Genomic DNA, 15816 nt, shown 5'->3' on the forward strand with positions numbered 1-15816 from the left:
TACTGCATGGTAGTTTTGTCATTTATGGCTGACATTTGCCAAGTAGCATGCTAAACAAGGAGCTAGGAGAATTTAAGTTCATTTTAATTTAAGTATTAAAATATATTACTTCATTTTCATGTAAAACAGCTTCCTCAGCACTCTGCAAAGAAAGATAGTAAGATCTACCTCAAAAGCTCTAGAATTCAGAAAAGATGTGTAGAATAGATGTTGCTGCCTGCAGGCATTGGAAATACCGAGCTTTAGTCCCCRTCAGCTTTGTTCACTTTCTTTACTACAATCATCATTCTGCACAATCTGGCAAACCTCAAGGGACCAGTAAAAAGGATACAAGTTTCTTCATATACCTGGACAGTTGCCAGATCACCTTCCAGTCGGATAATCTCCCCCACCAGTTCACTGTGGCCTACTCGTACTAGTTCATACATAGCAGCACCTGCCATGTTGCAAGCCGTGACCACTGCAAAAGAAAGACACCTGGGTGAATATTTTCCCTGTGGTTCTGCAAATTTACTCTTCAGAAGCTAATGAAAACTRGACAACATAAGCACAGGAATTTGAGAGACTTTATGGTAAAAAGGCAATTATTACTTTAAGTCAGTCAGACCACATTCCCATCTGTCTAAATTAAAACATATGAGAAAATAGCAAAAGCTCATCTTAACTGGCATTTTCAGGCTTTTCATAAACTTTTATTTACCTTGGTAGCATTTGGATGCTATTACAACAAACTATATACATCAATTTAAGGCACTTGATAAAGGCAATACAATTGCATCTAGAGTGACAAACGTGTATACARGTTTTAAGGAAACACTATTTTGATGTTTCATTTTATACAAAAGTAATGAATATTTTAAGATATCTAAGTGGATCTTCACCAGATGAAGACCAATTTACATGAGGTTTTTGGTCTAACTAAAAATTATAGGAGGTTTCAGATTTCAGCAAGTTATACACTGGCTTCTAAACAAGGCCTAGCTATTTTAGCACAAAAAGTTGTCTTTTATAYAATACCAGTCTTGCACAGTGTTCACATACTTGCATACAAATATATTTTCTACTTAAGATACATAAAAGAGAGCTGCATCACTTAAATATTTAAGTATCACTTCTGCACTTAAAGAATTGGCATTTGTTTAGGTAGACATTATCCAAGAAGTTTCCTGTTCAAAGAAGCCACATCAAAAAATACAGGCTATTCTTCCATTCCCATCCTTTCCTTCTCTTGAAAAGGATGTAGGAGGGAGCAGAAGAGCCAGTAGAGAATCTGCATGTATTCAAAAGCTGTTAACACATAAGCTGGTAMAAGAGAAGTGGTGCAACTGTGTAAGGGTCCTCTTTCTTCCAGTTCTGCCACCCTTCTACACAGCCACTTTGCCCRGTCCTTGCTGCTTATTGCCTCAGCTCCTCCAGGCCACATAGCAGTAACACACAAGAGCTCAAGGCAGAGGACTGAGTGCTCCAGAGAACAAAGGGTCAAACTGGATTTCAGAGAATAGACTACACATCACATATCCTTTTAGAGAGGTTTAATGCACTGGGCCTGCAGATTTCTGACCAAGTGGCTTTATCTCGTCCAGAATGTTTGCTACCATGTTCTTTTTTATTTATCAGCCTGCTTCTTGCTGGTTACAACTTTAAGGCTAATGAGCTGTAACATGTTGTTACTCTGATTATCAGAGTATGGCATAGTCAGTGGTCCTTCTTAAAATAATAAATAAATAAATAAATAAATAAATAAATCTGAGCTTTACTATATTTCTTACAAGTATATTTCTATACTTCTTCTCATAGAACAGTAGATGAAACAGAGCCTACAATTTCCTCTATCAAATAATACTTACCAGGTCCTGAGACTCCATGGACATAGCCAACAAAAGCTTCTCTGTCCTCATCACGGATTTTAGGTAGCTTGGAGAAGTCCATTTTGCCTGTTCAACTGCACAGGAGGAGTAGTGGGGGGGGGAGTCAGTTCTGAATAACAAAGACATATGCAATAAATTCCTCTTCTTCCTCTCCTCTCTCGTTGTTGCCAGTTAGAAGAAACACTGAAGAATTTTGAAGTCATGTACCCTGAAGCCTTTTACCTGCTCTGATTGCAAAGCTATATAAAGTTAAAGAGTAACTCATCTAAACAAACAAGAATCAACATCCTCTACTGCAAAAACCCAGGGGTGGAACATCATTCCATAACATGTTCCAAAAGACTGCTGAGTAAAACAGATAGGCTATAATACAAAGATGTCATAACACTGTTGGGCTAGTTTCAAGCCCAATAASAGGCTACTTAAACACTGCAGACCCTCTTCTGCCCTCCATACTTCATCTAACCTCCCTCATGACATGGAGCTGTGTGTGATTTGAGTCATTTCCAGACTGAGTAAGTAAGAGAACATTCTGGGGCTGCTTTAAYACCATTAGTCTCTAAAAAAACCAGTATTACAAATATTGACTGTGGAAATTCTATTTTTACTATCTCAAACTGCTGGGACATAGTGCTCAGAGTAAAAAATATGCATTTTTGCAAGCACTGGCATGCAGGCATGAGAGCCAGCTCTATATGCTTCCCAGTCAGCAAAAGATATTCTGCAATCTCTGCTTTCAGTGAAACCTGTGAAATACGATAGAACAATTCTGCCGAATAACAAGCAAAAAACCCTCTAGCTCACAGCAGTTAAACAATGGATTGACATCTCTTGCCCATAACTGTTCAGAGAAGCTAAGCAATTGGAACAGGAAAAGCTGTTTAGAAACAGACCTCCTGGATCCATGTTTGTCCTGTAACTGACAGCTGGGCTGATCTGCTTCTCGTGCTGATAACAGTATTTCATGGTTCTGCTTTGTCAGCCCTCATCACACTTTGTGTTACCATGGAAATAAATCAGCGTTAGACAACTGCAAGGCAATGTCTACTCATTGCTACTTCATCCATACATTTATAATACAGCACTGGGGAAAGGTGCAGTAGAGTAGTCTGAGAATATACCACCCTCTACATACCAACAGGGTGTACCCAGCAAAAGCAGCATGGCTCAAGGACATGAACTGCGTGAGGCATTCACTTAGACTCACAGCTGTCGTAACAGCCCAGCAACTTCTGCAAGGCAGCAAATACAGAAGTACATTCAGGCTTAAAAAACTGCCCTTTATGCAGGGTGGAAGACTGCACCTACATTGCCACCCCTTGTTTTTAAGGAATGCTTTTCAAGGCGTTCTTCAGTAGCAGTAGGCAGTGAACACTTGCTGGTCTCAAACCTTAGGACTGTTCTCCAGCTCTTGAATGCTACAGCACAGCTTCTCATTCCTCAGCCTCTTCATCAGCATAAATCTTTTAAATCAGTAGCTCAGCTCTACAAGGAAAGGATGTCCCATGATCCAGAAGCCCTACTCATCCCAAGCGAATAGGTTTTTCCAGGCTCCRGTGCTCACTGGAGTGGATTGTGTAAGATGGCCACCACTGACTCATTTCCCAACAGCCGCCCCAACAGTTGATCGTGACTCAGTCCCTACCAGCCTGGACTGGAGCTCATAACTTAGGAGTTCAAAAGATCTGTAGTCAGACACCTGTTATATCTCCCTATAAGAACTGTTTACATTCTAAACTACCTGTTGTTTAGGACCAGAAGGCAAGTTGTAATTTTATTGCTTATTTCTCAAAAATCCTCCCTGCCAAACTGCAGAGGGAGGTCCCTGTAAAGCAGTCAGCAGTTCCTGAGCAGCTGATCAGAACCAATCCAGATCTAACACAACTCTCATCTTGTTTGCTTTGAATCATTAGAGCATTGCAAAACTTGAGCACAACTGCTCTTCATACAGAAAAAAAAAAAGAATTGGTCTTCGAATTCCATCCAAAACATTTATTTTTAAGATATCATACACAACAACCTCTAGCGTCTTGCTACCAAAACCTTCTACATAGGTACAACAAAGAGCTAAAACAAATTCTTGAGTGACTGAACTAGTGATACTGGCAATTAAARGAGCACAGGGTCCTGTACCAAAAAGGGTCTCTATTGATTTACCTTGCTCAGGAAGAACACTGGCCAGTTTCAATTTAATGTTGAACATCTGCCACTCTTGTTCTTGTGACTGCTCTGCTTCCTACCTCTCTCCTTAGGAGTCACTATCCCCACTTATCATCCAAGCCAGCTAACATGGAATGGCTTTATTTAACACAAACACATATTACTTGTCTTATGCAGCTCCAAACAAAAGCATACACAGTCTAAAGCCAGTGCTCACCCAGCTAAACTGATCCCCCTTTTTTAAGAGGCTGTGTCTTTTAACACTGAACACAGTTTAAGAAAACAAATGTTCCACTGTTTGTCTCTGCATAGTTTTCCTGTGCTTGTGTATTGGCTTTACAGATTTTTTAGACAGTCTTTGAGGGTGGGGATGTTTTATCCTATACTCTCCGATATCTGATACGCTAGTCCTCAGGTGAAAGGAAGCTTCCTAAAGCACATCAGAATTTCCTAAACAGCACCTCATGTGTGCAGACAGAATTTATTGACCTCGCAGGTCAAGGTAGCTAGCCATTTTGGAAATCTACTGAATTCTTACAGCCTTTCAGAGGCCTCCCATCTACAGTGTGCAGTAGCACACTACTAAGACTACTAGCTTAACTTAAATTACCGTATCATCRGCAGATACGCAGCTTGTATCCCATATAACTTAAAAGGGGGAATTGTTTGTCTTAACAAACAGATGCATTACTGACTTTAATCATGTTTTTAAGCTTTAACATGTTCATATTCTGCTTAATAGTGCCAGAAATCAAACTACTACTTGCTGTAGAACCATCTCAGATTGAAATGTGATTTATTAAATCATAAAAAGTCATTTTATAGCCATAATTTAACAAGAAATGCCAGTAACTTGAATTTTCTATCTTGATTTCTCCCCAGCACAAGTTGGCTATCCAGTGACCCTCAAAATGCTGCTTTCAGTACTGGAGAAACCTGTTTTCTATTACAGTGCCTTGTTTTTGTTTCGAACAGTTATCAGTCTCATAATTTACAGAATGAAYTGCCTTACTACAAAGACCTTTTCAAAATTARGATGCTAGTGCAATTTTTAGAACGATCCTCCTTACTGCAAGGAAGAAAATCCAACACTRTTTAATAAACAAAGATTCTTACCACGTTTTCCAGAAAACGGGAGGAACAAAAATCCAGCAGTCAAATGAAGCAAAGCAAGAATTCAGCAGTTAAGCATCATCATATAGGAAATAAGTGTCCTTCTAGTGTCCCTACACAGAAGGATGAGGAAGCCTGCTGCAGAGGGGAAAGAAATTCCCGACACACAGCAGAGGCACAACCACCTGACTTGATGAGTCATCAGGCTCTCCCCCAACAGCACAGAGGATTGCCGCAATAGCAAAGCAAGCTACCTTCAAGCTCTCTGAATCTGTGCCCTCCTGMACAGCACAGTAGCGAGCAGAGTCAATTAAAATCAGCATCATTCATTTTAAGGACCTCCTACAAARCCAATAATCCCACTGTCCCAAATGCTCCAAGATCACTCTATAAAAATCCTTGAAAGAGAGAGAGTGCTTTCTGCTAGAGTTAGTTCACCTATCAGAGCTCTAATGTAATATATGCATGTCAGTGCATGTTCTCTTCTCCAACAGCTTAATAGAACCATTTAACAGACTGCACAGGACAAYGCTGAAGACACTGCAAAACCAATTGCCTGAGTTTTTAAGAATAGATATTCTTTTCAAAATTGTAAATGTCTTGGGGACTCACTGCTGTTATAATTTTTTATTTAAAACARAACTCCACCTAGTTAGCAGAAGCATTGGTGAAACTGCATAGCACCCAAGACCTTAGTTATGCAGACCGATGCTCCACRCTGACTGCCAGCTGCCGGAATCTGTTGTCGAAGGTAGCTGCACACTAACATCACGCTCTGCCTGTTGTACAAAAGACAAGAGCTACGCAATGTCTCTCCGCAGACACTGCACGATCTGAAGAGTTCCCTGCAGTCTTTGTAAGTTCATAAGACTAACTTTGTAAGGTCTAAGGTTAGCAAAATGTCAAATTGCGACAAAAGCTTAAATACAACAACCAAAACTGTATAACCAAAACTGATACCAGTGGTATCCTGAGGTGCATTAGGAAGAGTGTTGCCAGCAGGTCGAGGGAGGTGATCCTGCCCCTCTACTCAGCCCTGGTGAGGCCTCATCTCGCGTACTGTGTCCAGTTCTGGGCTCCCCAGTACAAGAGAGACATGGAGCTACTGGAGAGAGTCCAGCGTAGGGCTACAAAGACGATCAGAGTATTGGAGCATGTGCCCTATGAGGAAAGGCTGCAAGAGCTGGGCCTATTCAGCCTGGAGAAGAGAAGACTCAGGGGGGATCTTATCAATGTGTATAAGTACCTGAAGGGAGGATGTCAAGAGGATGGGGCCAGACTCTTTTCAGTTGTCCCATGTGACCGGACAAGAGGCAATGGGCAAAAATTGAAGCACAGGAAGTTCTGCCTGAATATGAGCGGGAATTTCTTCACTGTGAGAGCAACAGAGCACTGGAAGAGGTTGCGCAGAGAGGTTGTGGGGTCTCCTCTGGAGATCTTCAAAGCCCACCTGGATGCAACCCTGTCTAACATGCTCTAGGTGATCCTGCTTGAGCAGGGAGGTTGGACTAGCTGGATCTCCAGAGGTCCCTTCTAATCTTACTGATTCTATGATTCTATGAAAATTGTAGTTAAAAGCACAAGACTAACAATTCAGAGTCAGCAGCGTTACTTTAACAAGTTAACAGTGCTTGGATTCAATCTGCTGGAGTAATTTCGAACTACAGTCATTGACTTTACTATACCCAAAACATAGTGATGTGTTTTCACTTCCTAGAGTAGAAAAAAAAAGGACTCAGAATATAAGCCCTTAAGTACGATATCGAGGAACGCTTAACAGACACCCACAGTGAAACTTAGTCAAATAAAAAGTTTTCCAAAGAAAACCTCTCCCCCTCCTACTCTACCTGACATCCTAGATTGAAGAAGTTCTCACTTTGGAGAGGATACTACAGAGCACAACTCACACTGGCTAAACAGCTTAGGGTTGCATTTGAGTCATGCTTTAGAATTGAGCCTGCCAACTTTTCTTAGTTCACCTGAACAGATTTTGGTACAGTACATAAATTCCACTGCCCACAGAGGAGGATGTGTTGCAAGGACCTCATAAATTTTATGATAATCATTGTCATAGATTTCCTGTAACTTGGACGGTTTATACATCTCCTTCCAACAAATAAAATTTTAAGAGGAAGTAYTAAAAAGAAAAGAAAACCGCTGTGTCTAAATTATCTGACAAACGCAGAAGTTATTCAGTATTTCTTCATCAAGAATCCAGGATACTCTCTCCCTATAGGGAACAATAGGCCCAGAATATATGTCATTTGCAATGCAAACTAAACAGTATTTTCAGAAACTTCCTCTTTAATATTATGCAGAGTTGTAAGTTTAGCATAATAAAACAAGAAGAATTATTTCAGACTTCTCAGTCACAGAATCATAGAATCATTGAGGTTGGAAGGCACCTATGGAGATTGCCTAGTTCCAAGCCCCCTCCCCTTGACACACTCAAGGAGAGTCAACTCAAGTGGTTAATATTTTATCCAGTTGGGTTTTAAATACCTCCCAACATGGAGACGCTGTGACTGCTCTGGGCAACCTGTTCCAGTGTTTGGCCACTCTCACAGGAAAAAAGTTTTCTTACATTTAAATCAAATTTCCTGTATTTCAGTTTGTGCCCATTGTGTCTTCTTTCACTGGATACCACTGAGAAGAATCTGGCTCCATGCTTCTTTACTTCCTCCCATCAGTTATTTGTACACACTGGTAAGATCCACCTGAGCTTTCTCTTCTCCAGCCTAAACAATTCCAGCGCTCTCAGCCTCTCCTTGCATGAAAGATGCTCCAAGCCCCTACTCATCTTTGCGGCTCTTTGCTGGATGTATTCCAGTATGCCTGTGTCTTTCTTGCACTGGCAAGCCCAGAACTGGACTCAGTACTCCAGAGCTGAATAGAGGAGAACAATCACCCCCCTTGACCTGCTAGCAACGCTCTTCCTAACGCAGCCCAGGATACTATAGGTGTTTTTGCTGCAAGGGGATATTGTTGGATTATGTTCAACTTGCTGGCTGCCAGGATCGCCAGTTCTTTTCCACAAAGATGCTCCCCAGCCGGACTTGATGTATGGGGTTATTTCTCCACAGGTGCAAGATTTTGCATTTTCTTATGTTGAAATTCTTGAAATTCCCGTTGGCCCATTTCTTTAGCCTGTTGAGGCCCCTCTGAATGGTACTGCAACCATCTGGTGCATCAACCACTCCTCCCAATGTTGTATCATCTGCAGTTTAAGAAAATCATGCAGGATCCATTTTCTGGGCTCAGAGAGATACGTATTATTTTCTTCCTCTTACAGGCATCTGAGAAGCTTACAGCCAACATTCTTGCCATAAGCTTAGAGCTAAAAGTACTGTTTCTTAAACTCAACAATATATTTAGACATTGAGATATTTGTATAGTTTTATTTGCCGCACAGCACTTTGAGGCTATCTCTGCACTCAACAGGTTAGGAGTCTGCATATGCAATGCTCAGTTGTGGATCCATCTAAAACCATCCAAGATGATTCATTTTGTCTGCAACTTGTTCTTGGGACCTATAAATCCCTTCCTCTCGTCATGTACTGCTGCCCRTATTACTATTCAACACACAGGTAAATCCAAGTGCATTCAAGAGAAAAGACAGGAACTAGAATTATGATGCCACTGTCAGCATATGACACTTGTCCTGAAGTCTGATGCCTTCAGGAAAGATAATAGCTACAGGAGCTTCAGAAAAGACAATGGCTACAAAGTGAGTTTGTGAAATATGAATTCATGAAGCCCACCTCAAGCTCCTACTACTCTGCTATCCTCTTTCTCAGGATAGATGGGTATGTGCCTGTGGGAATGGTGATATATATATAAGCCTGATACTTTGGCCAAACATCACAGACTAAACAGACATAATATAAACATATTTATATCTAATACATATATAACATCAGAGACTCTATCCTACTGCAAAGGTGGGCTATGAAGCCCACCCATGCAAGAAGCACCACCACCGTAAACTGTTACTAAAGCGTCCAAGGTTTTAATCAGAAGCTTGGGACATTTCTTCAATTAGTCCTGGAAGTGACTAGAAAAAGTTGTTGTGTTTGAACATGACTGAGAAGTTAGCTGGCAAGATCAACCTAGCTAGAAAGGCAAGTCATTCAGTGCATAACTGTTTTGACCCATGAAGGTCYGATCAGCTCAGTAGATACCCAGCCTTCTGACTTCAAATTCAGTCTCCATGCTATATCTAGAACGGGTAAAGATCATAGTTTTATCATAAAATACTCCTGGTCATACCAAAAGCCAGTGTCCATGCAAACAGCTCTTCATCAGCTGACTGGTTATAAACTATCGTGTGTTCCATAACAGGTTTTTCTACATTGATTCTTCTTTTCCTTCTAGAAGCACAGAAGGCTTCTCTAGAAGGGCTCTGGAGGTTGAAATGGATGATCCTCCTGTTATTTCTTAGTTACTACACTGCTTCATTAATTTCCTACTGCAAAAAAAWTGACATGATTTTCAGACTGCTATGCATCCTGCCCTTTCTTTGCCTTGACAGACTTTCACCCAAAAGAAAGATCTTATGCATCAGGGGTCCAAGCTGCAGTACAGAATTCTAAAACAAGCTTCATGGCTGTGTCCCACAGTGATCTTCTCTTATCCTGATCCTGTCATCTGACTGTTAGGGGTGAGCATCTGCTTAGTGCAACATTCAATTATTTCCTCTAGAAGGCCAATAGTTTCATTAACCTCACTAACATTACTGCAAAGCTAAAATCCACCCTTGATTTTATTAAATAGTCACTTTAGTTTAGGTGCATTTGTCATCGTTACCTGAAATATTTCTTGTTGCTTTAAGCATTTCAGATGATGACAACAGAATGTGGTAAACCCAAAGTCCTAAGTAATTAGAATAGCAAATTTTAGTAAAGTTCAGTATAGCAACTTCTGAACAGTCAGAAGAAGTTGTGGCTTAAGGCATAAAAGGTGTGCAACCTCATAAAATGACTATTACTAGATTTGTAGTCAGGCTCAGTTTTACACGCAGAAGCATTTGGCTCACTGATAACATATGAACTCAACAAGCTTCATTGCTACCTAATCCACTGTCCCGAAATGCTGTAAATAAAATAGCTAAAATACTGAGCACAAGTTCAGAGTAGACATTGCATCATTATACTTTAACTTCTGTAACAGTTTTAAAGTCAGGATATTACAGAATCTTCAGTTTATTGAATGAGGTATTTGACAACCAGCTAGTTTGAAGAGCTGAATAATTTGGCATGAAAGCCTTTGAGAAAGATCTAATACCTTTACCAGATAGAAGTACTCTTTTACAGTACTTCAGTATAATGAAACAGCTGGCTGGAATCACAACACACACATACTGGACACAGGAATCCAGTAAAAGGAAATTACACTGAGGTTGACTTTCTCTGTAACAGAAAACTTCATCTTGATATTTTAAAGCAAGTTGAGCCATATTTGGAGATTTTATTTTCAATTACCTGAGGTATTTACAGCTTCTTTAGAACAGAGCCACATAGATTTTAATACTGTTTAAAGTACATACTGTGGCCATTGCCTGAACACCTACAAGGTGATATGAATTTACCTCACAATAATGAGACCCTCAAGATTTCAAGCATGTAGAGGAAATTCACACAACAGAATTAACTTTTAAGAAGTCCTTCCCAAAGTTATCTGCATATAATAAATATTTTAGTTTCTCTGAAAAGTTTTTTTTAAGATATTCCTTTAACAGCAAGAAATAAAACTATAATCATGAGAAGGGCCAAATGATTACCCCATTAACTGAACAGACTTCTTGGAAATTTTAATATCCTGTGCTAGATTAAAAATATTAGAACACAAGCAAGGCATTCCTCAGGCCCTTAAAGGAAACTCACATACTTGAAAATGTTCATCCACTGGTATAAGCTACTCTAAAAAAGGCACAATTTTGTGCCTATAAAGCTAATATATAGGTGTTTCCTACAACTTTTCTAGCTGTTATAGCATATTACTGCTCATGTTTAAAGTACAGAAATGCTGACCAGCTTTATGAAGATACTATGTCCACTTCTCTTCTATATAGTCTTAAACAACACCCCTCCCACTCCAGCACAGCATGCAAGCACAGTTGATAAAATCCTAAAGATGGAACACAGTAAGCAGAACATTACATCTTTGCAGGGCAGATTTCTGCATTTTTCTTGGGATGCAGCCTGGCAGACAGAGTTACATGGGCAGGCTGGTCAGCTGAAACTCAACAATGCACCAAGTTTTTAACTTGGCCACCAGAATCTTTACAATATGAGCAAACTTCATGATTAACAGATGGTTTTCATATTATAGATACACTCTCCAGGAACACTGTTTGCTGTCCCTAAGAGTTCGCATCTGCAATGGGTCATTTTTGGGCAGAAGGAGTTTTAGTTCTTTTAACTGTTTACTAGGACAAGTCTCAGTTGTTAATTGAGGTAGCAATGGTCTTCAAGATTATTCTTCTCGGGATTAAACAGATGCCAGATAGCTAATGTAGAGAGTCCACTGCTATAAAAACAAGGCTGTGGTGACAGCCTCCTATATTAGATATAACAATCCCTGATGACTTCTGATTTTAAGATATCCACAACAGACAGACTCCCTAAAATGCTGTAAGCTATGACAAAACTGTGAGAAAGCTATGTCAAACTGCCACCATGCATGTGTTAGACTGTCAGATAAATTATTTATGGAGAGAATGAGGAGTGCCCCTGAAATTTACTGTTAGACAAGCTCGGAGAAGCAAGCAAGCTGATGACCCAAGAAAATAAATACAGTAGCTGATACTGATCTTCGACTCCCCTTTTGGTTAAGTGATAGCAATAAAAACCGATAGATTACTACTCTCAGGATTTATTCATATATATCTTACTGGTTTTCAGAGTAAGTGTATCGTTTCAGTAAAGCCAGGCAATATAAGGCAAATCTCATTATAACAACCATATAATACACGGAAGTTTAAAGAGACAGCAACAAATGATCAATCTTTTTAAGAAAATTGGAGTTCTTTGGCAAAATTTGACAGAAAGAGGAGAAATAACTGCATAGACAAAATAAAAAATTAAGAAAGTTTACATGAGATGGACTGCAGAACACACTGCCATGAGATATTACCAAAACCAAAAATTTAGCATAAACCTTGCTTTCCACTTTCAAAGGAGGAAAAAAAGATTTTTTTTTTCAGAGCATAAAAAGAGATAAAAGAATGACACCTAGAAGATACAGTTTTCTTGACAAATCACCTGTAAGTCCAACAAGCAAAACTAACATTCCTAACAGGAGGAAAAAAGCTGARACATTTAGACTCATTCCATTTCCTCTCCTGGAGTAGTCTCTATTTCTCTCTATCCATCTGGAAAGCTATAGTCACATGTTTGAAGACAGTGAGTAAGAGTGAACTAGTATGATATTCCAGTTGAGCACATCATCTGTTTCCGTTGATAGTGTTCCATTCTAAAAAATCATGTGGCTATAACTGTTCAAGAATATCTCAATATTTTCAAGTCAAAAAAAAAAAGGGGGGGGGGCTACCTGCCTTTGTAATCAGTTATACAAGCAAGAGAGAAAGAAAATTATTTCAGTTCTTTGGGGTAACTGAAACCATTACCCGGCCAGCATGCAACACTTTTTGGTCAACATCAAAGTAACCGAAGATATCAACCAGGTTATCCTGTAATCCTTCTACTCTTTTTAAAAGGCAGACGTCTGATTAGGAATACAGCTTAAACTGACAAACAAGGAATTTAATAGTGTAGGGGAAAAGAGTAGGAAGGGGTTCTTTAAGCTCAGAAACTCAAAGAGACAGTATTATGGTTTACAAATACAAAAAGTGAATTGTAGTGTTTCTCACTGAACTCTCCAGTGGAATCATCTGATAGCATAATKGTCTATTGCTACTTCAGATGATATCGTGTAATACTAGTACCCAGATGCATCTGGAAGATAAATGCATTAAAGTATATGAAGGGAAAAAAATTAGATATAGAAGCAGATTGATGCCTATCTGGATAGCGTGTGTGTGTGTGGGGGGGGGAGTTAATATATACATAGTTGAAAATAAAGGCTAAATTTAAGTTAAAATTGTGTAAAAATTGGCAAGGTATATTAGTCTTTCGTGGGTGTACCTTAAAAGTAGCAATATATCTGTAGAAGAAAGTATGTGATTTGGAAAATGGGAAGACTGCATTTACAGGAAATTGAGAACTTGTGTTGCTATTGCAACATAAGACTTCAACCCCCATTTGAATAGTCAGCTGATGCCAGCAGACATTTTCCAGCCATGTCTTTATTTCTCCTTCCATCTGCCCCGCAAACTGATGTTCAGGGTTGTTTATCTTTTTTTACTGTCATGCTTTGGCCCCTCATTATAGAATTAATAGTAGGGAGTTTTTTTCCTCCATAAGAGAGCAAAATGGATGTCAAAAAGGATATCTAACATAATAAAGTGACAAGTACAGAGAAAATAATCTGCAATGTTTTTGGCAGCTGAAAGACCTATAGACATTGATTTCACTTCACATGTTCTCAAGAGGAAAGTAATAAAATGTAGATACTATTGCTATTAAATATTTAAGTGTGATACTCATCAAGAACACCTTTAGAAGTACTGCAAAACATTGGCACTCTGTAGATCTACAGCAGATGAAAGTCAGCATAAATATAGCATCTTAAAATATTTTAAGGATCTGCTTCACAGCTATTCAAACTTATACTTGCCAACACCAGCTCACTCAGAGCACATTTTTTGGTGAACAGCTACAAACAGCTGGGCCAGCAAACTACCTTCAGCATGTTATCAGCAGGTTTTACTCCTTTTCCACCTCCTGTCCACTCCATCAAGTACTATTAGCATTTGAAATACCACAAAAGATCAAATAAGCAATATACTTTCACTGAAGTGTTGCATTACAATGAATGAAMCCATTACCAAAATGTTTTTTAAAAAAAAAAAAAAAATCTCCAGCTGGAGCCCAATGTCTCTGATCAATGGAAACCAGTAAAATTTGAAGAAGGAATCACTGTGGTAACTGTATCAGGTGGGCAGATCTTGATACATGTATAGTCACATGCTCTGAAGTCACAGCTATTTGTGACAGGAATGGTATCATTCAGATCCCAGTTTCCTGGGAAAGTGTTTTGAATTTAAGCAACTTTTAAATGTGATGTTTGGAATATCTCACCTAGATTAGGATTTTATCACTAGCTATAGGAACAGGAAACACAGACGATTTTTCATCACTATTTGCAGTCACAGAACAACCAGCAGGCCCTTTTGCTCAGAAAAAGTTGCCATCACTGGAGGTGGTAAGAAGTCAGCAGCAGTGTTCTCTTGTTCCCTAAGGTTGTTATATATTCACTGCAGGGCTATGAACAAAGCACAGTAAGATTCAGTTTCACCCATCCAAGATGACAAGGTAAACTAGCATAGGGAAACTGGCCACTGTCAGTGCTGCTCTTTACAATGTTTTCTGATGTATCACTGGGATGGATGTCATCAGGCATTTTCTCAGAAGCTCAGAAGGCTTCTTAACAGAAGCCCTATTCAGTGGACTGCTTTCTAGATTTTTTCTCCATTAATTAACTGTTTTCCTTCTTATGGGAAAAAAGGAACAAGAGCAGGAAGAGCACTGCTTCAGTCTGAAGACGTTCCCATTGTAAAACAGATCTATAGGAATAACATCCATTAACTATGTACGTTATTTGCCCCAGTCAGGGCTGAATATGCGACAAACTCCGGAGTCAGCTCCTCCCGCGCTCCCCCCGCGGAGACAAGGGTGAGGGCAAGGGCAGCCTGCGGCGTTCCTACCGGGCCGGGCCGAGGGCCCCCCACGGCCCCACGCCGCTCTGCCCAGCGCCAGTAAGTCGGCGAGGCGGGGACGGCCATACAGCTCTCTCGGAGGGGGGCGCGCGCGCCGAATGGAGGCCGTTAACGGTCCCGGGAGGGACCGTTGCCCCCCTCCCGCCGCGCGCGACCTCCAGGGCGGCGCGAGGCTCAGGGGTGGGAGTGGGGAGGAAGAACGACCCGGCGCGCAGCCGTCGCGCGGGGAGGCGGGGGAGCGGGTCGGGACAGGGCCCCGGGAGGGGGGGTCGGAGGCGACGGCGAGAGACGCCTCACCTGCGGCCGGCGACAGCCCACCCAACGCCCTGCTCCGTCCGGCGGCAGCAGAGGATCAGCTGACACCGGACCCGGTGCGCATGCGCGGCGGCTCAGGCGCCTCGCCGCCGCGCACGCAGGAAGCACCTGATGCGGGCCAGCGGCCGCTCTTTCAGTTCCGGGTAAAACCTAATTTTTACTCAGTATTATTTATTGTTTTTTGTTGTCTCCCGAAAGAAACGGCGGACGAGAYGGCCCCTCCCGCACACAGAAACGTGTGTGTCTGTGTGTGTGTGTGTGGGGGGGGGTGCTAGGCGCCGCCGCGCGTGATTGGCCGCCGCGCGCCACGTGACGAAAGGCAGCGCCTCCTTCCCTCGCGCCGCTCCTCTCCTTTTCCCCCCTCCCCCCTCCAGCACCCGTCGAGGTCACGCGGGAGATGCCGCGCGGCGCTGCTCCCCCCGCCGCGGCGTAAGGGCGAGGGGCGGGCTCGGCGCGTGCGCGGCCGGCGGCGGGGGCGGGAAGAAGGGAGGGAGGGAGGGAGGCGTGAGGGGTCACGGCGGC

The 15816-nt window shown here is 41.4% G+C and overlaps 2 protein-coding genes across 3 annotated transcripts in view; one reads left to right on the plus strand and one right to left on the minus strand.

Annotated features, from left to right (window-relative positions):
* ATP6V1A (ATPase H+ transporting V1 subunit A) overlaps positions 1-15341 on the minus strand; it is a 31127-nt gene extending 15786 nt beyond the window's left edge. The window contains exons 1-3 of one of the 2 annotated variants that reach the window (XM_085324596.1): positions 15277-15341; positions 1848-1942; positions 332-460 (exon numbers count right to left, since the gene is read on the minus strand). In XM_085324596.1, the coding sequence (XP_085180722.1) occupies positions 332-460; positions 1848-1929 (211 nt within the window). In that variant the 5' untranslated portion in view covers positions 1930-1942; positions 15277-15341. Of the gene's footprint in view, positions 1-331; positions 461-1847; positions 1978-15276 lie in introns of both variants that reach the window. The other variant, XM_085324597.1, reaches the window with a different exon arrangement.
* A 32-nt stretch (positions 15342-15373) lies between these two features.
* The window catches only part of NAA50 (N-alpha-acetyltransferase 50, NatE catalytic subunit), a 23122-nt gene continuing 22679 nt past the window's right edge, over positions 15374-15816 (plus strand). The window contains exon 1 of the mRNA XM_085324600.1: positions 15374-15437. Coding sequence (XP_085180726.1) covers positions 15406-15437 — 32 coding nt within the window. The 5' untranslated portion in view covers positions 15374-15405. The remainder of the gene's footprint in view (positions 15438-15816) is intronic.

The sequence above is a fragment of the Rhea americana genome, unplaced genomic scaffold, assembly GCF_003343005.1.
Source record: "Rhea americana isolate MKP2758 unplaced genomic scaffold, rheAme1 scaffold_92, whole genome shotgun sequence".
Lineage (NCBI taxonomy): Eukaryota > Metazoa > Chordata > Aves > Rheiformes > Rheidae > Rhea > Rhea americana.